This window comes from Lipotes vexillifer, unplaced genomic scaffold (assembly GCF_000442215.2).
Source record: "Lipotes vexillifer unplaced genomic scaffold, Lipotes_vexillifer_v1.1 scaffold469, whole genome shotgun sequence".
Taxonomy (NCBI): Eukaryota; Metazoa; Chordata; class Mammalia; order Artiodactyla; family Lipotidae; genus Lipotes; species Lipotes vexillifer.
Genome location: NW_006788006.1, coordinates 1,763,251 through 1,784,668, shown reverse-complemented (window position 1 = coordinate 1,784,668; position 21,418 = coordinate 1,763,251). Strand labels below are relative to the sequence as shown.

The following is a 21,418-nucleotide window of genomic DNA, read 5'->3' as shown; positions in this document are numbered from 1 at the left end:
CAGCAGGAACGGACGTGCCAAGATCTTGGCTGGTCAGTTCTCAAGCCATATGAATGATGTGAGGAAACCTCCCTGCCTTATTCAGACCGGCGCTGAGGTTTCAATGAGGTGAGGCATTTGTGTGTCGTGGGGATGAATCGAGCTCGGAGGAGAGAATGCTGTCATTGAGATTTTGTTTCAATAGTTGTATTTTTCACCGGAGAACTGTTTTCTCATTGTTCAGTTCTTATAAGCAGTGGAGCTGTGGGGGATGCACATCAAAGGCTGTTGTACATTTTTAAAGTGGCAACTCATGGGTGTGTATCTTTAGGAGGCTTTTCAAGAACTCACACTGGCACCAAAAGTTACCCAAGTTTGAATTTTGAGTACGTAGGGTCCCACAGCTTGTAAGTGCTCATGTTCTGGGTCATTTAGATGTGGGTTCAAATCCCATCTCTGCTTCTTGCTCATGGGGCCTTGGCTGGTTATTTCTCCTCTCTAAGCCTCAGTTTCCACATCTTTAAAATGGGCCTGAAAGTCAAACCTACTGGTGTTATTAAAAGGTTCAGTGAACTTGAAGGTGAGTCAGGTGCTTGACTGGGTGGCGCCCAGTAAGCACTCAGTACCTATGGGTGTCCTCACTGCCCGAATTTTCTCTCTTCTTGCCTACATTCATTCAGGCAGTCCACACACAGACCGTTAAAGGAGCAATCACATCATTTTAAAAAATTGGAAACAATTTCCAGCATGGAAAACCTTTTCCTGTCTTCCCATTCCTTTTCTAGCATTTTTCTTATACATATTGGTATATTCGACATAGTTCCAACAGTGGTAAGGCAGTTTGGGTTCTGCTGTTTTCTTTTTTTTTTTTTTAAGTTAAAATATAGTTGATTTACAATGTTTCAGGTGTACAGCAAAGTGATTCTGTTATACATATATATATATATATATATATTCTTTTTCCTATTCTTTTCCATTATAGGTTATTACAAGGTATTGAATGTAGTTCCCTGTGCTATACAGTAGATTCTTGTTGTTTATCCATTTTATGTATAGTAGTGTGTATCTGTTAATCCCAAACTCCTAATTTATTCCTTTCCCCTTTGGTAACCATAATTTTTTTTTCCATGTCTGTGAGTCTCTGCTGTTTTCATTTTGACATCATTTCCTTCATATTTTCTGGGCTGCCATAGAGGCTTCATGGGTCTCATTTTTAACTATCGTGCAGCATCAATAAATCTCATTTTAACCTTGGCCCTCTCATATGTACTTTGAACTTGTACTTTATCCGCTGTTATAAATGCCACTGCGGTCACCATTGTTGTGACCTTTGCTGGCCTCCCTCACTGGTACTTCCCAGAGTACCCAAGAAGGCTACATTGTCATGTACTACCACTGTAGCTTTAGTGGCTTTTGTTTGTTTTATTTTGTTTTAAAGTTTCTTACTACCAATGAATGTTCATTGTAGAAAAATTATGAAGTCCAGCTTTGCTGTAAGGGAAAAAATCACCCGTAATCACTTTTCCCTAGAGAGCATCACTCTGGGTACACATTCCTCTGGCTCTTTCTCTATGCATGGGCACTGGGTATGGTAGATACCTTTTTGGTATTTTTGTATCTTCTGGCCTGCTTTTCTCACCTGATAATATGAGCACACTTCTGTATTTTTACCACTCTTAATAATTGCAAATAAGCCATTGTAAGGACATACCATAATTAATTTAACCAGTCCCCAGCTGATGGAGACTTGAGTTGTCTCTAGTGTTTGTCTATTATAAATAACACAGCAATGAACATCTCAGTGTATCATCCCTAATGGCTTTTGGGGGTCACTTTAAAAAAAGAGAGCCATACTCAATATCTTGTAATAACCTATAATGGAAAGGAATCTGAAAAATCTATATATAGTATGTATTACTGAATCACTTTGTGGTACACTTGAAACTAACACAACATTGTAAATTATATTTCAAAAAAACTGATATTAAAAAAACAGTCCACCTTAAAAAAAAGGAAGGATGGTAAAATGACTAAACTTATTAAAGAAACTTGCATTAAAAAAAAAAAAAGAGAAATGCACGTTGACAGCTTTAGGCTAAGAACCCCCAGCCCCCAAAAACACATCTTTGACAGCTTACTTCTTTGTCTTTATTTACTTAATGTTCATTCGTTCCTATGTATGTATGTTTATGCATACATACATACATACATACATACATACATACATACATACATCTCAAAGACCTTGGTTCTAAGTCCCTATCATCTCTGACTAGGAGTGATGTCCCGGCCACTTAAGTAGATTAACTTTGCTTAATCTGTGAGTAAGGATGAGGTTTTCAGCTCCACCCAGATAACTGTTTCTTTATGCAAGCAACAGCAGTTGACATCACACCAGCTGGCTTTCCACCTTGGCCTTGGTAGTTAAGGATCTCAACCACCATCTAAGTAATAAATAAATGCCCACTATTGCTCATCCTGGAGAATGTTACATAGAGTTGCTGCCAAGGTGAGAAGCTGCACGTGGAGAACAAAAAGAAAGTAAAAATGTGCAGCACAAGCCCTGAATGCAAACTTTGGGGTTCATATTGGATATACCCCCTTTTGCTTAGTCCACGCTTGCCATGTTGAGGAGTGAACCCCGTCTCCTTTCTCTAGGTTTCTCTTTACACTCCAGTTCCAGATGCTCTAGAGCAGGACTCGGAAACTATGGCCTGCCAGCCAAGTCTGGCCCATTGCTTGTTTTATTGGTACCCAGCCACACCCCTTTGGGTATGTGCTCTGTACGGTTGCTTTGGCTGCTTTCCTGCTACGGTGGTAGAGTCACGACAGAGACTGGCCCACATAGCTGAAAGTACTGGCAGTCTGGCCCATTTACAGAACAAATTCGCCGACCCCTGAGTGAAGGGATGATGGAGAGTCTCAAGGTGCCCCTTCCTCCCAAAGCCACTCAGGTGAAGTAGTCTGCATGCCTTGTGGTCTGGATTTTAATAAAGACATGTACAAACTTGCTGAAAATGGAGCTGGCCATTTTCAAGTGATGTGGTTAACAGAGCAAACCCAATTTTACTTCTTTGGATAGTTAGGGGAGAAATCTCTCCGGGCTCCCTGGGATTCCTCTTAAGTAGCAGTGAGAGATGTGATAATGAGATTGGCTCTCCTCTGAAGTGGTTAGATTAGAAAAGTCAACGAGGCATTTCCTTTTCGTGTCAACCATTTTTATTATCTCCTTCTTAACCAAATTTGAGATTATGAAATATTTGACAAACCATCAGGAAAACCTGATGTTTTCCCGCATTGATGAAAGACAAGTGCTGTTTGTGTATAAAGCAAAAGGCATGCTATTGGGCTTCCCTGGTGGCGCAGTGGTTGAGAGTCCTCCTGCCGATGCAGGGGACACGGGTTTGTGCCCCGGTCCGGGAGGATCCCTCATGCCGCGGAGTGGCTAGGCCCGTGAGCCATGGCTGCTGAGCCTGCGCGTCCGGAGCCTGTGCCCCTCAACAGGAGAGGCCGTAAAAAAAAAAAAAAAAAAAAAAAAAAAAAAAAAAAAAGAGGCATGCTATTAAAAAAAATGTAAATTCTACTTGGGGGTTTGTTCTCACCATTCCCTTGATTTTCATTATGCAGAGGAAGGCACTTTATCCCGTTCAAGGCCCTTTCTGGCACTTGAGAGTTCCTAGAAATGAGTTTGGTAATAACAGGTGTGCCTGGATAAGAAATTGGGCAAAGGGATCTGTAGCAAATTGGAAATTCAAAGTCCACATTTTTCAGTAAGAAAATGGCAAGGGCTCATCATCATCTGGCTCTGTGGCTTTCTTTTTTGCCAGTTGGGTGGTTTTGGATTAGACCAGGGATTAGCAAGCTGCTGCCCACATCTGGCTCCCCGCCTGTCTTTTTACTGCCCACCACCTGTCTCTTCATGGCCCGGAAGGCGGAATGGTATGTTTTTAAATGGTTGAAAAACAAATCAAGATGAAAATGGAAGGAAATTCACGTTTCTTTGTCCATACAGTTTTATGGGAACTCTGTCACACCCATTTGTTTGTGTATCGTCAGTGGCTGCTTTCAAGCTGCAAGGACAGACTTGAGTCCTTGGGACAGAGACCATCTCACCCACAAAACTGTGAACATATTGACTGGCTGACTTTTCGTGGAAAGATTGCCAACCCCTGGACTAGACAATTAAAAAAAAAAAGACATCTTATGGGTGGATCATATTCATCTGTGTTTAGTTTGCATTACTGTGGCTGTTAGTGGTAAATATGGGCCACAAGGATATATATATATATGTGTGTGTATACACACACACACACACACACACACACACACATATACATAGGGAGAGAGAGAGACTGTGCTTGGGGAGTTTGTAGAAGTTATTTTAGGGGGAGTAAAGCTTGGGTGCATCTAATTAGAGTTTATTATGTGAATCAGGGAAAAAAGTGGAAAAGAGGGTTGTGGCAGAAAGCAAGATGGAGGTCTGGCTCAGACCTGGGCTCTGTCACTTACAGAGTGTGACATGGCATCTTGGCTTGTTTGTGCCTCCATACCCTTGGCTATGATACAGAGACAGCCTTGACATGTGTCTATAACCTGCCTGATGTGGGGCAGGCACTCAAAAAGTTGTGGTCTTTTCATCAGGGTCAGTACATTTATTAAAAGACATTCTCAACAGGGTTTTGTGAGGCTTAAATGAGATGGTGTTTTAGTCTGCTCGGGCTGCCATAACAAAATGTCACAGACTGGGTGACTTAAACAAAAGACATTTCTTTTCTCATGGTTTCTGGAGGCTGCAAGTCCAAAATCAGGGTGTCAGTAGGGTTGGTTCCTGGTGAGGCTTCTTTCCTCAGCTTGCAGATTACCACCTTCTTGCTGTGTCCTCACATGGCCTTTCCTCTGGGTGCATCCCTGGGATCGCTTTCCTTTTTTTTTTTTTTTTTTAATTTTTAAAATTTTGTTTTATTTATTTTTGGCTGCGTTGGGTCTTCGTTGCTGCGCACGGGCTTTTTCTAGTTGTGTCGAGTAACAGCTACTCTTCATTGTGGTGCACAGGCTTGTCATTGTGGTGGCTTCTCTTGTTGTGGACCACAGGCTCTAGGCATATGGGCTTCAGTAGTTGTAGCACGCGGGCTCAGTAGTTGTGGCTCGTGGGCTCTAGAGCGCAGGCTCAGTAGTTGTGGCACACGGGCTTAGTTGTTCCACGGCATGTGGGATCTTCCTGGACCAGGGATTGAACCCATGTCCCCTGCATTGGCAGGCAGATTCTCAACCACTGTGCCACCAGGGAAGTCCAGGGGTCTCTCTTCTTATAAGGACACCAGCCATATTGGATCAGGAGCCCACCCTTATGACCTCATTTAAACTTAGTTACCTCTTTAAAGGTTCTGTCTCCACATACAGTTGAATTGGGATTTGCAGCTTCAACATGAATTTGGAGGAGGGCACAGTTCAGTCCATAATAGATGGTCAAGGGTCTGGGCTGTAGTAGATATTCAGTAGCTGTTAGTTTATCTACTTGGCTAATAGTATGCTTTGAAGCATTAAAAATTAAAAAAACAAAAAACTCCATGTGGTCTAGGAAATCCGACCCTGAGAACTGCTAAGAATGGGCCTTGCCTCCTGTTGTTCCATGGTCAGTTACTTGCATGGAAGTGAATGGTGGCTTCCACCACAGTGTCTCAGACTCTGATGTCCCCATGAATCCCCTGGGGCTCGTGGTGAAGTGTGGATTCGACTTAGCAGGCTGGGGGCTCAGACTGTGATTCTGTGTTTCTAACCAGCTCCCAGGGGAAGCCTGTGTAGCTGGTCTCTGGACCACACTCTGAGTAGCAAGGGCCTCTGCTATCTGTGCAGTAGCCACTAGCCACCTGTGGCTATTTCAGTTTCCATCTCAATGAGTTAAAATGAAAAACCCAGTCCCCCAGTCACAAGTAGCTGCATGTCACATGTATTTCATGGCAGAAAGCTCTAATTGGGCAGCTCTGCATCTGAAAGAGAGGGTGGTAAGCTTTTTTAGTCAGGGGCCTGTATGAGTTTCCCTGTGGCTGCTGTGACAAATGGCCCTAGACTTCATGGCTTAAAACAATACATTTATTATCTTACAGTTCTGGAGGTCAGAAGTCCAAAACGGGTCTCAATGGGCTAAAATCAAGGTGTTGGCAGAGCTGGTTCCTTCTAGAGGCTGTAGGGGAGAATCCGTTTCCCTGCCTTTTCCAGCTTTTAGAGGCTGCCCGCATCCTTGGTTTGTGGTCCCCTTCCTCCATTGTCCAAGCCAGCAATGGCTGGTCGACTCTCTCTCATGATGCAATCTCTCTGATTCTGACACTTCTCCTTCCCTCTTCCCCATTTAAGACCCCTGTGGTTACACTGGGCCCACCAGGATAATTCAGGAACATCTCTCCATCTTAAGGTCAGCAGAGTAGCAACCTTCCTTCCATCTGCAACCTTAATTCTCCCTTGCCATCTAACACAATTTATTTACAGGTTCCGAGGATTGGGATGGGGCTATCTTTGGGGGCTGGGGCAGGGGGTGTTATTCTGCCAGACAGTAAATATTTTTGGGTTTGCAGACAACACCATCTCCAAACTACATGACTCGCATTTGCCACACACGAAGCCAAGCAAACACACAGGCCTGGCTGAGTGGTTTCTTTTCCTTTTTTCGTCTTTAACCTTCTCATGGAAAATTTCACACACACACAAAAGTAGACCAGTGCAGAGATTTCCATCAAGGAGCGGTTTTTCAATCTTTTTTCATACTTTGCTCTACTTGACTAATTGTCTACACTTTGCAAATATCTACTACTCGTGTAATCAGGAAAGAAAAAAAAAACACACAAAGAAGTAAACATCTGAGCATCCAGGAAACCTGAGGGAAACCAACACTGCATTTTGAGGTTAAAAAGGAAAAAGATGCAAGTAGAGCTTCTAGAACCTCCACCCTTTTCTGCACCTCCCTGAGCCTGGGAGGTAGGCAGAGCTCAGGATGTTCTCAGGGTAAGTGCACTCTCGAATTGGATAGGCTTGCATGGGTCAGGCCCTTTGAATAGAATCTGCTTGCTCATGTCTCCTGACCTCTCCTCCTGAAACTGCACTAAGATAAGAGAATCTTGTCCAAGCCATTTGATACAATAATCCAGTTCTGCTTTAAGGCAAGTAAACTCTAGTTGCCTGGATGGGGGATGGGTGGTTCCCATGTCTGACCACTTTGCATCAAAATTGTACTCTCATTTGGGAGTCTGTGGGCCTCAGTGACCCTGGAGAGCACATGGAAGGTTCAGGAAAGGCCAGAAGGAATTTTGATAAATGGCTTAATCTTGTGCATGTGTGTTTGTGTGTGTGTTTCTGAGAAGTTCCATTGGCCAGTTTGGGGTCTTTCATCGTGGCTTCCGTCTGCCTCCATCTGCTCCACCCTCATCACAGTCTCCTCATTTGGTTTTCGACATCAACCCCTTGGCCTTCGTCTGCTCTTTAGGGAAATGGCTTGTACCTGATTTGGTTCATGTGTTTCCCTGTGAGTCTGGGAACCCCAAGCTGTGGACCGTAGTCATCATCCTGCCGCCAATCCAGCCACATGACTTTGGCCAGGTCCTCTGAGGATCCAAGTCACCCAGTTGGAGAATTAGGTGACCAGTGTGACAGACAGAAGTGGAGAAAACCCACTTAGGGATGGTGAGAAATAAGGCTGAGCAGGAACATGGGCAACGCATGTGTATGGCGTGTATCAATGTGTGACATGTGTGGTGTGTGACAAGAGGACCTCGAAAGGCCAAGGACTTAGGCAAGATGAACTAGGAGACTTCTAAATTTTTAGAGCAGGGGACAAGAAGATTCAAACCCTGTATCAGAAAGAGCCACCTGGAGTAGAAAAGGCCAATCACGGATAAAAGCTATGACAAATTTATCATTTATCCTGCAGTTCCTTCACTGAACTTCTTATTTTACTTCTGTAGACAAATAAAATAAAATAAAATATAATAATTAACTAGAGAATTAGTAGAGTGACTGTTTCTTTGCTTCATGAGAGTAATTGAGAGAACATAAAACTGCAGTAAACAAAAGAATAGCTTCTGATCCAGTCTAACAAATGATTAGGTCATTTCAATCGTGATTAGGTTATTTGAGCACTTCAAATAGATTACACACTATTTTAGCAAGATTTTTAAAAAATTTTATACAATTTTTAAAGGTTACTTCCATTTACAAAATTATTAGCTATATTCCCTGTGTTGTACAATACATCCTTGTAGCCTATCTCACACCCAGTAGTTTGTACCACCCACTCCCTCACCCCTATATTGCCCGCACCCCCCACTGCTAACCATTAGTTTGTTCTCTATGTCTGTGAGTCTTAGCAAGATTTTTGAGGTCTTCTTTTTAAAAAGAAATAAAGCAAAAAGAATAATTTTATGACTACAAACAAAAAAGACAGACAAAATTGGTTTTATAATTTCCAAAGTATGTTACCTGGTCTGTCTTTTGAAGAATTAAATATAAATTGAAAAGAGATTGATACAAGCATACCTAAAGCTCCTAGAAAAAGACTAGATGGCAGTAGAAAAGTGGAAATGAAAGAGCGATTAGGGCTTCCCTGGTGGCGCAGTGGTTGAGAGTCCACCTGCCGATGCAGGGGACATGGGTTTGTGCCTCGGTCCGGGAAGATCCCACATGCCGCGGAGCGGCTGGGCCCGTGAGCCATGGCCGCTGAGCCTGTGCGTCCGGAGGCTGTGCTTCGCAACGGGAGAGGCCGTGACAGTGAGAGGCCCGCGTACTGCAAAAAAAAAAAAAGAGAGAGATTAATCTTTTATTTCCTTCGTGTGTGTGTGTGTGTGTGTGTGTGTGTGTGTTAAAACTATGTGTACTGTGTTGTTTTTATATATGATTATCCTTTACGCTGTACTGAAGGTTAGCGTAATAAAGAAGATAATTAAAGCTTAAAAAAAAAAAAAGAGCTGCCTGGATGTGTGCGTTCAGTAGATGAGAGAGAGAAATGGTCAGCAGGCAAGAAGATTGGGGTGGAGGCGGGAACACAAGAGACACATGGCAAACGACAAACATGAGGCAGGAGGGGTGCTAGAGCTGAGTAGTGGTAAAGACCAGAGAGCAAGGTTTGGAATCAGAAAGATCCAGCCTGGAATCCCAGCTGCATCGTTGTGGGCTAAGTGGCTGTGGGCAAGTCTCCTCATTCTTCAGCCTCAGGCTCCTCCTTGTGTGTCATTTGAGGATTACAGTAGCAACTGTGTGTCCGCTAGCGCTGTGTAACAAGTGACCCCAATACTAAGTGGTTTAAAACATCTATATTTAGTTACAGTTCAGTGGGCAGGAAATTGGACCAGCCCGGTGAGGCTGTCTCTGAGCTCCAAGGAGGCTTCTCGACTCATGTATCTTGGCGCCTCAGCCTGGGTGGCCCAGCTGATGGGGTTAGACATGTGGGGCACAGCATTCTGTGTCTCCTGGTTCCTTATTCTCCATGGAGGCCCCAGGCCGCTCCCTCTTGCCACGTGCCCCTCCAGTGCGGTCACCAGATTCTGACATGGCAGCTTGGTGCTCTCAGGACTGCGAAGGCAGATGGACACTGCCAGGCTACTGCCTCCTCTTGTTTTTAACAGTTTTATTGAGATATAATTCACATACAGGTCACCTATTGAAATTGGATGATTCAGTGGTTTTTGGTATATTTACAGAGGCAACCATCACTACAATCTAATTCCAGAACATTTTTATGACTCCTAAAAGAAACCCCACACCCATTAGCAACCACTGCAAATTCTCTCCCAGCCCTGGCAACCATCAATCTACTTTCTGTCTCTATGGATTTGCCTATTCTGGACATTTCATATAAATGGGATCATACAAGATATGGTCTTTTGTGTCTGCCTTCCTTCATTCAGCATGATGTTTTCAAGGTTCATCCACATTGTGGCATGTGTTGGCACTTGACTCCCTTTTATGGTTGAGTAATATTCTAATGTATAGATGTACACTTCGTTTATCCAATCACCAGTTGATGGGTTTTTGGCCTTTGCACATTGCACCTATTAAGGATAGAGCTGCTGTGGACATTTACCTGTACAAGTCTGTGTCAGTGTATGTTTTCAGTTTTCTTGGGGTGATTCGCAGGAGTGGAATTGCTGAGTTGTGTGGTAACTGCCAGGCCTCTTAGAGGTTCAGTCTGGATCAGGCAGAGCGTGGCTTCTACCGCATCCTCTAGGTCAAAGTGAGTTGCAGACCCCACACAGAGTCAAGGGGAGGAGCTGATGCAAGCGTCTGACTGTCCAGAGGGCTTCATCAGGGCCCTCATGTGAAGCCCTCAGTGGAACTTGACACATAGTAGGTACTCAATATTACTCCCAGTTGTTATTCTCTTACTAAAAATTAAACAAAATTGGGGCCGTAGGGAAAACACAAACTGTTAGGACTTAGATTGACAACCATCAGTCAGCCTGATAGCAAACCCATCTTCAGGATTATGGAGATTACGATTATACTTCAAATTAGCGGTACCTCAGTCAGAAGGTGAGAATTAGAGGCTACTAGAGGTCAGAATAACACCAGCACTGGACGAGATCATCAGGAGGCATCACATATTCGTTCTAGAAAATGTGGAACTTCAGGCAAAAGTGTCAGAATAAAAATCACCTGTCAGAGATAAGTGTTTTGGTTTCTTGCACTATTTTTTTCTATGAATTATGCACATAAGTATATATATTTTAATGCAACTAAAATTAAGATTGTAAGATATATAGTTTATATGTTGCGTTTTAGCATTTAATATTGGGAGCATTTTCCTGTATTATTCAATGCTGGTTTATAATGGCTAGGTTATCTAGCTAGCCAGCTCTATATTCTTTCATTTATATTTGAAGTTTAATCTATAGTGACATACAGCTTGGTGAATTTCTATATGTTGCCTACATAAGACAAGACCACCACCCAAATGGAATTACAGAATCCTATGGTCCCTCCTAGTCCGTAACCATCCCATTTTCATGAACTGACTCCGTTTATTTATATACCCCCCGATTACTGGACACATAGGTAGCTTCCAGTCTTTTGCCCTTAGAAACGATGCTGCTGTGATCTTCCTTGTACAGACACATTTGTCTGCATCTGATTGCTTCCTCCAGATACATTTCTAGAAATTGTGAAATGCCGAGTCAGAGGGTGTCAATGTATGGAAACACTCTCCGTTGAAATGCTGCCTCCATGTCAGTCATTTTTCTCTGTACTCCAGAATTCCCCTCTTTGTGCTTCTGCAACACTTTGCTTGGGCAGTACAACTATGGTATTGTATTAATGAGCCCCTAACCTGTTTTCAGGTCTTGGCTTCAAAACTAGCTCCCCAGGAGCAGGCTTTGTGCATGTTTGTATCCCCACACTTGGAGACATTATAAAAATTGAGTTCTGTCACCTATCTTTGAAACCCTTCTTAAAAGCAGTGACATATCAGGGGCTATTCAGAACCAGTTGAAACTGGCTTCACTTTTGAACAGGACTTGCTGCAAAGCCACGCAGAACTCTGAAACCCATCTCTAGGTGCTTCTGAGATCATTGATATGGCTGAAGGAGTTAGTACACGAGAGTGTTTTTTAAAAATTCCCACCAGATCGTTAAACTCAGAGCAAACATATGGGTCGAAGTCGGGTGGTGGATTTGCACACATTTTCCTATTAATCATTGGAGTCTTCACATACCTTATTGGGATAAGTCCAGTAACAACTTCTCCTTTAAGTTGCCAAACTCCAGGGGTTTATGTGTCTAAAGGGGCACAGCTGCTTTTCACTTCAGGTGTGTCTGCCCAGTTATGCCTGCTGTTGCTCCTCGCCACCACCTGCTGTCACTTTTGAACACTGGTCCGCTGCAGTTGTGGGAGCTGGCCTGCTCATGGCCTCCTATTGTGATGCTGTTGCTTGTCCGGATAGGAGGAGTCCACTCCCAACTTGCCAAGCTTGGCTGAGGATGCTGGGCACTCAGGCCCCTGAAACTACCTTCCCTGCCACTTCCCATGGCAAGAGCAAGTCAGGGGTCAGAGCCACTTCCTCTCCCTCCCTCTTTGGGGGCCACCTTGCTAAGAGGTGAGGCATTCCAAGCACAAAAGATCTTGTCCTCTCAGGACAGTGGGGCTGGTGCTCTCTATATAAATAATTTTAGGGACATATTGCCAGGGAAGAACCATTATAGCAAGAGGATTTACTTCGAGCCCCAACTTTGCCATTTCAAGTATCTCTTCCTCAAAGCAAAAAGTCTGCTAGGTGAACTGCATTATCTACCCTGGACCTAAGAGAACTGCTAACATTTTCAAGACTCCCATTTAGTGGCTATCTGATTTAATCTTTATAAGCACCCTTTGCATATACGTTAAATGTGGAATAATACTACATATACTATATACAGAATCTGTGTGTGCCCATGTGCATCCTCATGTGTATTTATATCTAAAGTACTTCATTTATTAAATATTTATTGAGCCCCCACTGTGTGCCAGATCTGTGGAACTGAACCGCATAAGTACGTCTGGGTGTGTGTATACAGCTGCAATGTGTTTGGATGAGACATTCATTCACTTATTTCACATATATTTAATAAGCACTCCTCTATCTACTGGGGACATGGAATTAGTGCCCTTGTGGAGCTCACAGTCATCTTAATGTTTCTTCTTAGTTTAAAAAGAGTAGGTAAATGGAGTGCTTTCCAAATCTTTCTTAAGTAACCTGACCCATGGGAAACAAATTGCTTGTTTCTAAGTAACCCTTGATTTAAAAAATAATATATTGTATATCTGAATCAGAAATTAAAAAGGGAGGCAGGACCGGAATATACTTGGGGGAGTGCTTGTTTATTTTGCTTGTCTTAAGTGAGATAAAGAATATCTCCAAGTGGGCTGGTTTCCAACCGGGACCGTGTACACAAAGCACCTCATCCTAAGGAGGGAGAGTGAGTAAATAAGAGAAGTCTTTTGCCGGTATTTATTGCCTCCTACAAGTGTGATGTAAAACTTTTCGCACGTGCTGAAGCAGGCAACCACAACCACGTGCGGAAGCCGCCGTTTTTGCAAATAAAAATGCTTCCCAGAAGCATGACAAATGCAAGACTAACAGGTGTAGCACAGATCCAAGGCGCACATGTGGTTCTCATCAGCTGCCTCTGTTTTAAATCTAGGCCTTCCTGAAACAACGAAAAAAGTTATTTCTTCCGAGGCTGTGGCTAATAATCCACTCAGCCTGCCTTTCTACCCCTTCGCATAACCGTATATTTAACAGAGTTTCCAGTGAGAGAGAGAAGACAGCAATGAAAGAAGGCAGTGAGGGGGCGGGCGGGAAGCCCTTAGACTTGACATTTAACAATTATGGGTTTGACCTATAACTCTGGGTGACCTTGGGCCTCAGTTTCCTCCTTTATAAAGGAGGTTCAGAGAATGAGGGCTTCAATTTTCCAGCATCTCCACGCAAAGCAGGGTAGAAGGGTCTTTTAAACCAGTGATTCTCAACAGGGGTCGGTTCTGCCAACCAGGGGACCTCTGGCAGTGACAGGAGACATTTTTGGTCGTCCTAAGCGGGGAAAGGGTGCTACTGGCATCTAATGGGTAGAAACCAGGGATGCTGCTGAACATCCTGCAATGCAACAGGACAGGCCCTACAACAACAGTGATCCGGCCCCAAATGTTACTGGTGCCCAGGTTGAGAAACCCTGGCGTGGACACAGGTTTGCAACGTTGGTGTCAGCTCATGGTTTGGGGCTTTCCCAGCTTGGGGTAGCGGCTCCTCCGTGAGGCACTTTGCAGTCTCATGCTTTTGGGATCCTGGCCCTCGGCGCTGCCGACCCCGGGTTCGCATCCACGTCCTCTGGAGGGGCGGGGGCGGCAGCATTCCTCGGCTCCTCAGTTGACCCACGCGCGGAATTACAACGTGGACGTCTGCCTACTGGCCCCCAGGAACGCAGAGAGGCTGAGGAGGACCCCCGGGCTCAGAAAACTTGGCAGCTCCTCCCACCCGCGACTCCCGTCACCTCCGTCAGAATGGGGAAAGCTTTTCTGCCCTAGGAGGGTTCCTTCCGCTGTCCTCTCCGCCCCGCTGCCCTCAGGCGGCCACCCAGAGCGCCCGGGTTCAAGGACTCGGCGCATATCGACCGTTTCCGTCGGAAACCTCGGCCCCCGCCCAGCTTGGGTGGGGGCGGGGCCTCCAGGCAGTGGCCGTTGCCCTGCCCAACCGCCTCCCAACGTCACCTTTGACCGGGAGGGAACAATGCGCCTGCGCGCGCATGCGTAAGAATCGAAGGGGCGTGGCCCGCGTGTGGCCCCGCCCAAGTTTGGCGTCTCAGCCCGCCCCATCTCCCAACCTCCTCAGTGTGGTGCCGACGCTGCGTGCGGCGCGGGTTACCCAGAGTGCTCCGCGCGGGGGCTGCTCACTGGAGTTTGGTTCTCGAAGCGGCGGCAGCAGCGGCGACGGCTCCAGCGGCTCCTCCTCCTCCTCCTCTGGTGGCGGCGGCGCCCCGGGCCTGAGCCCCGGCCCCGGCTCCCCTCTCCGCCGCCCCGCGCGCCCCCACTTCCCCCGGTGCCGCGGGGAACATGAGGCTCCGCTCCCGGAGGCCGGCGAGTGAGTGACCCCCGTCCGCCGCCTCAGCCCGCCCGCCCGCTGGCCCGGCCGCTCCCCCCCGCCTCGCCCAGGCAATGACAGCGGCTCCGCCGTCTCCGCAGCAGATCAGGGACCGGCTGCTGCAGGCCATCGACCCCCAGAGCAACGTAAGTGTTCACCGCACGGGCTGAGGTGGAGGCCGCGTGGGCCCGGGACCCTCCCCCTCCATAGTGCCCCTCCCCCGCAGGGCTCCGGGGGACCCACCGGCCACCCACCTGCCCCCGAGGGCCGCTGCCATCCCGGCCTCTCGCCCCCCAGGCCCGGGCCGGGGGCTGGTCGGGCAGCCCGGCGGCGCTCGGTACGTGAGGCCGAGGCTTTCGTGCGGCCTGGGCGGAGGGAGCAGATGGGAGCTGAGATCAGAGCTTTATCTCCTCTCCCGCTCCAGCTCTACGACCCTTGATGCTCCTAACGGAGCTCCCCCGCCTCGCCCTTCCCGGGGGACCCGCGACCCCCGGGAAGCCCTCCCGGCGGGGGGGAGGGGAGGGGGAAAGGCTGTGGAGCAACTGGTGTCCGGGGTATGACTCGGGGAGCCGGTGCCGGCGGTGTCTCGGTCTTCTGGGTGATCAGGGAAGTCCTCTTTCTCTTTTCTCCCGTCTGGAAGCACCTTTCTGGCTTCGGAGGGAACCCCCCTGGCCTGCTTTGCACCTAGCCGGGTGCCCAGGGCACTCGGAGAGTCCCTTTTGGTTCTGAGAATGGACATGCCTTTGCTGGGTCCTCTTGGGGTCCCTGCCAACAGAAGATGATCTTGTGGAGAGTGGGATTCTTTCTGTTACCTTTCTGGGCCTAAGTACTCATTGCGTCTCAGACCAAGCCAGAGCCCTGCTTTTTGGTAGTGAATTAAAGGTGATTGTTTGCTCTCTCATTCCACCCAGAGCCCTCCGTCGGCCGTCTACGCCCTACCTGGGGTCCTAGCCTGTTGGTTTGCGACCTAGGCCATCAGGGTTAACCCCAGGGTGTCGCTTTCTCAGGTGCTCCTCCACGGAGGGTACTATTTGTGGAGGGATCTCCCCTGCCCCCCTCCGTGTGTGTAGGGGAAGACTCATCGCGTTCTCATGTTTTTTATGAGTGGTTTACGGCCATAGGGGTCATTTCCCCCTGTGGCAGGAGCAGTTGAGCAATGGGAAGATGTAGTAGCATCCAAGTATGAAGTGAGCCCCTGCATATCCTGGGAGACCAAGAAGTGGCCATTGAAACCACTTTTTAATGTGCTGGGGATGGAAGAAATAAACCATCTTGGGCTTGGCTAGGTAACTTAGGTTTCTGTCACTATGGGGGCTTTTGCTTTTCCTTTACATGAGTTTGGCTGATTACTTTTAGCAGTAGGCTTTAGCCTAGCATTTTGGGAATAATTCATGTTGGATTGTACAATTCTGGCACAAATAGTTATTTTTGTAAGACTCTGATTTCTGTATCATAAGTAATTCTGTCATTCCTGGTCTTCAGACCCCATTAAGATAGACTTGGTGGTAATTGTCTAAGAAATATTGTATACATTTTTGTTATGACTTTGGGGGTGGAGTAGGCACAAGCTATATAAAAACCTTGCAGAAATTTTGCAGAAACGGGTGCTGCAGCAATTCCCAAGACTGAAATATTAGAGGATAAAACAAGTGACTTGAAAAATATAGCCTTGGTGACTTTTGCATCAGTCAAGAGTGTAATTTCTTGAATTCCATGTGCTTGTTTGCCTTCCGGAGAGTCTGAAAGGTTGCTGAGATATTAACACTGATCCTTAACGCCACCTAGGAAAGCTTTGGGATCAGGAGGCGCTTTAACGGGCAGTCACCATGTTGTAGATTAGGTGGGGCAGTGACCTCAGGGGTTCCAGTGTTGTGTAAGGCTCTAATCTAAAGGGTTCCTAGGAGTACAGGAGGAAGAGAGGCCAAGCCCACTTTTGTGTTACGTGTCATGGAATGCACATTTCACGTGGCTTATTTGGGTGGACTCTTGTGGTAGGTGTGTGTAGAGTCCTACTAATATAAGTGTGGTGGATGAAATTGGGAAATGGTCTCTGAATATGAGTGGGGAGAAAGTGCCACCTTTAAGTGCTGCTGTTGTCATTGACATCCCTGAGTATTGTTGTAAGCCGTTTGACAGGAGTGTGGCTTGGAGCAAACCCCATATAGAAACTCAGAGCCGTGGAGGGATAGCTTGCTGGCAGAGATGGTGTGACCTTATTTCTGCAGTTTCTCTTGATTGACCTGGGCTCAGGTGAGAGCTAGGTGGCTCCAACCAGGCGGTGCCAGCACACAGCTGTTCTTCTCTTCTGCCTTGCCCAAGTAGGAACTCCACTTCTGTATAGTTAGTTGACACATATTTAAGATGCTCCTGGAAAATAAAAATGGGGACAGTGTTGAAGAGCCAACACTAAAATTAAACCTCTTCTGAGAGAAGCGACAGAGAATTGTGTCATGTAATGCTTACCTTTATGGGCATGCAAGTATGCTAACAAACTTAGCTTTTGCTTGAAAACTCAATGTCAGGCAGCTGACCTAATATCCACAAGTATCTGAAAACTTAGGGAAATAACAAAGTAACACTTTCTGACCATCTCCCTGACAAAGGAGTTCTTAAGAGGAAAGTTGTTTCTTTGCTCTATATTCTAGCCTCTGGAGTATTTGAATATCTATAGCATCAGGCTCTGAGTTAATAATTTCTCTCAACTCAGTAATAAAGTAAATTCTGTACATTCCTTTTCAAAAAGCAACTAACGGTTTTTCAGAACAGTCGAAGCCTTACTCTTCTTGTGTATGGCAGCCCAGGGTGTTGAAAATCTTTCTTAAGTGCAGTCTGTGCCTTTGTTCCAGCTTAATCTTGTTTTGTTATGGATAAAGTTGAGAACTGTCTTACTCCTGCCCAGAAATCAGAGTCAGTCCACCCAAGCATAATCTCATCAGCAAGTGATTAGGTTCCCGTTTGTATCGGAGACTCATTGTTTCTCCAGAGTTCGGGCTTTGTCTTCTCTGTCTAGAGCAGAAGCGTTAGGTGTACTTTCTAAGTGCTGGTTAAACTGACTGAACCCTAGACTCCTTCTTGGGCTGTCCAGCAGGAAACCTCAGGAACTACTTTTCTTCTTCACTGTTCTGCAGACTTCAGGTGCCAAGGGGAGGTGAACAAGGGGCCTCTGCAGAGAGACACAGGGGAAGGATAATTTTCCCACCTAGGAATTTGAAGGTTAAGATACCACTTAGCTTCACTGGACTGCAGTTTCCTCATCTGCAAAGTGGGATTGGGAACTGGTGTATTTGCCCCATAAAGCTCCTTCCAGATCCAGGTTCAGATTCTGGAAGGCGCAGCAGAGGCTAACATGAATTGTTGTTCTAGAAGTTTTTTCTTTTAATGCAAGGTACATTGTGTGAATTTTCTGAATAACAAACACTAACACACTTCTACACGGAGATGTATGACTGACTTTGTGCAGCAGAGTCTCCTGCTTTCTCCCAACAGCCTATAAAGGGAGGTGGGGTGAGTAGCCAGTCTCCCCTTTCTGCAGGTGCAGAAGCAGACATCATGACAATACTGTTTAGTGAGTGCCTCCCATGGCCAGGAGAGGACAAGATGCCTTTGTTTCCTACTGACTTAATGTGAGGTGACTGCCCCAACTTTAAACGCCACCATACTGCTCTCAAACATGGAGAGGCAGCTTCAGAAGAGGCCAAGAAGGCAGCGTTCTTGAGCTGGTAAGAAAAGATGTGGGAGTCTCTTCTCTTCCCACACAAGTTTATATGAGATTACAACTTGGGTTCGATTTACCTGTGATAGATCTTACAGGTTGATGACATTAGACAGCCTGTCCCGGAAACATCTTAAGGTTTCTGTCAGGGACACAGAATCCTGGGCCAGACCACACTGTGGTGTGGCGACTGCCAGCTGATGTGGAACTTTACATGAGTCTTGTGTTCCAGCTTCCTTTTCTGCTTCAAGATTACAGCACTTTTGATGTTAATTTAAAATGCCATTGATCCTGCAGAAAAGAGGAATCTTATAAGTTCTGAAATGGAAGACTATTCTGATTCTCATTAGTATATTAGAAGATATGAAATCTAAGCATGTGGACTCTTCCTGATCACACTGGTTGCCCACATTCAGTAACCTTCCTGTCTTTGCTCCTTTACATCATGGCCAGGACGTGTGAGGACAGCAATGAGGCATTTTATGACTTTGGGAAGTAGGCAGGTAACAGTGTTGGTTGTGAAGCAGGTGTAAGACCTTGTTGTGATTCACTCTCTCCCTCAGAAGAAGGTGGACTTTGCATTCGGTCTTCACGGAGGTCCTCAGAGGCGGCTCTCGTCAGGGTATGTTGTCCTGGCTGGAGGTCACAGAGGCCTAGGAGGACAGTCCAAGATCAGCTTATGGGAAGGGGTTTTTGTCCTGATACAGATATAAACAGGCACCATGGTCACCCGGGCTCATGATGCAGCTTCGTGTGGCAGGACATGCCCTCAGGGGTGCCAAGCGTGGCGTTAGGTGAAGGAGGAGAGCTGTGCTTACTTTGCCTCAGTTTTGGTGTCCATGTGAGTGGCTTCTCAGATGGAGCTCTGGTTCATCCAGAACTGATTTAACCCAGCCCAACCTCTAGGTGACTGCCTCGGGGGGTCTCCTGCCCCCCCCCACGGTAAACCGCCTTCTGGAAGCTGGGGGCTCTGTCTCTCAGTAGAAGTTGTGCTTTTTCTTTCTATTCCTGGTGGTGGCTCTGGCCTGAGTCCGCCTGGTCCCTGTGGGGCCCACTAGCTGGTTGTCAGATTGGGTGACTGAGTTTGTGGCTCAGTGGCCGGCTGCGTAGGCAGCGCATTTTCAGTCCAGCCTTGTGAGTGCCCATGCTCAGAGCCCCTTCTCAAACTGCTCCTTTTCACTCTCCAGGCACATGAGTAGTGCTGAGCAAGTATTGACACAGGGATTCCATGAACTGGAGAGCATTTCCTGAATAAGGAGGGCCTACCAGTATTCCACATGCTGTGTTTAAAAGTACTCTCTGAATGAATTCCAGGTCTTGGGAGGCAGTATGCTCACATTTTTTCTTTTTTTTTTGTGGTACACGGGCCTCTCACTGTTGTGGCCTCTCCCGTTGCAGAGCACAGGCTCCGGACGCGCAGGCTCAGCGGCCATGGCTCACGGGCCTAGCTGCTCCGCGGCATGTGGGATCTTCCTGGACCGGGGCACAAACCCGTGTCCCTTGCATCATCAGGCGGGCTCTCAACCACTGCGCTTACAGGGAAGCCCTACACTTACATTTCAATCACCAACTGATGCACACTGTTTATGGAGAAATATGGTAAAACTGGAAAAGGTGGCTCAGCAGTTGAATAAACATTTCTAGCAAGCATTTATGGTGCTGGATATGGAGGGTGCAGACCTGGGGTTGCCCAGCTGCAACCCTCCAGGGACCTGGAGCAGGCATGGAGCGGGCACACGGATAGTCTGGGGTGCGGCAGCCTTACAGGGCTACAGCTCTTAGATCCAAGTGGAACAGTTCATGTGTCTTATTCGAAGATAGTTCAGAATTCTTAAGAGCATGAAATGGCTTTCTAGAATCATCATTTTTTTCCATCATTTGAGTTTTCAGAAGGAAAAGGAAGTCAGTTCTTGGTTTGTCTCTGACCTGAGGGGAATGGAGAGTTTGGAGGAGTTGGTAGCAAATCCTTGAACAGTTTGCCCTCTCAGCAATGGGATGGGAAGGGGGCAGGTATCAGGCTCTGTGAAGGGCCTGGGGCTCGTTTCCAGTACTGGAGTTAGGTAGCTCTGTGTGGCTTCCAGAGGCAAACCTAGGACTCGGAAGGCAGGAGTTCCTGGGAGGTAGGTGCTGTTGCACTCGGGGGAGCTCTTGATTATCGTCAGAGCTGGCTCAAGTGTCCAGGGCCACGATGCCAGGTGGGCGTGCAGACAGGACTGGGCCCTCAGATTCTTGACCTGTGAGTTCGTGGAGGTTCTGTGATTGTATATGGAGACTGCTAAAAAGAAGGGTCGTGTCAGGTGATGTGCCACTTCCAGGCAGGTGGGGTTAAAAGCCTTCCAGTGCTCCTGGGACTGCAACAGAGTTTCCTGGATTCGTCCATTGGAGGCTGTAAAATGAAGAGCTGCTGTTTACTGAGCACTTACTATATGCCAGGTATTGTATGGAGTGCTTTGCATCCTTGGTGGTTCTCTGAACCACTCTTGCAAGTGGATGCTCCATCTTCATTTTAGGGGAGAGCAGAGGTTAAGTGATCTGTCCAGTGTCACAGAGGTGGATATGGGAAAGCTTTGGGCCCAAACCCAGTGCTGGTTGGCTCAGAAGCCGATGGGCTTAACAACAGTGTCCCACCTTCTACGTAAGCAGTGCCCAGCATGAAAGTTGAACTCCAGTGCATCTTCTGAGGTTAACCTTAAATGTGAAGTGTTTTTAAACGTTAAGTTTTGCATTTCCATTTTCTTCCCATATCCTACCACCTTTCCCCCCTTAAAATCTTCTAGCCTAGTGGGTCCTAACCTTTTTGGGTGTCAGGGTCCATTTTTATGATCAGAAACATTCAGGAACTTCCACATAATGGCAGGTGTACTTTGAGTAGCTGTTTTTTTGTTTTTGTTTTTGGAGAAAACTCAAGGACAGAAGCTACTGTTTTGAAATGAAGTTATAGCTTGTTGTCAAAACAGCATCTACTTGAACCTGGAAGCCGACTTTACTTGTATGTGTGTGACACCTAGGATCCAACCCTTTGTACTGCCTCTGGTTGGAGCCTCCTGTTGTCCCTACTGCTCTCCCTTTTCCAGAAACCTTTCCTGCTTTAACCAAAGACAGTCTCCTTCCGGCACTGTACATAACTTAAAAATCC

General features: G+C 46.6%; 1 protein-coding gene across 1 annotated transcript in view; it reads left to right on the top strand.

Annotated features, from left to right (window-relative positions):
- The first annotated feature begins 14,412 nt into the window (after positions 1-14,412).
- Positions 14,413-21,418, top strand: part of MED26 (mediator complex subunit 26) — a 38,759-nt gene continuing 31,753 nt past the window's right edge. Inside the window, exon 1 of the mRNA XM_007460994.1 lies at positions 14,413-14,716. Within this exon, the coding sequence (XP_007461056.1) occupies positions 14,645-14,716 (72 nt within the window). The 5' untranslated portion in view covers positions 14,413-14,644. The remainder of the gene's footprint in view (positions 14,717-21,418) is intronic.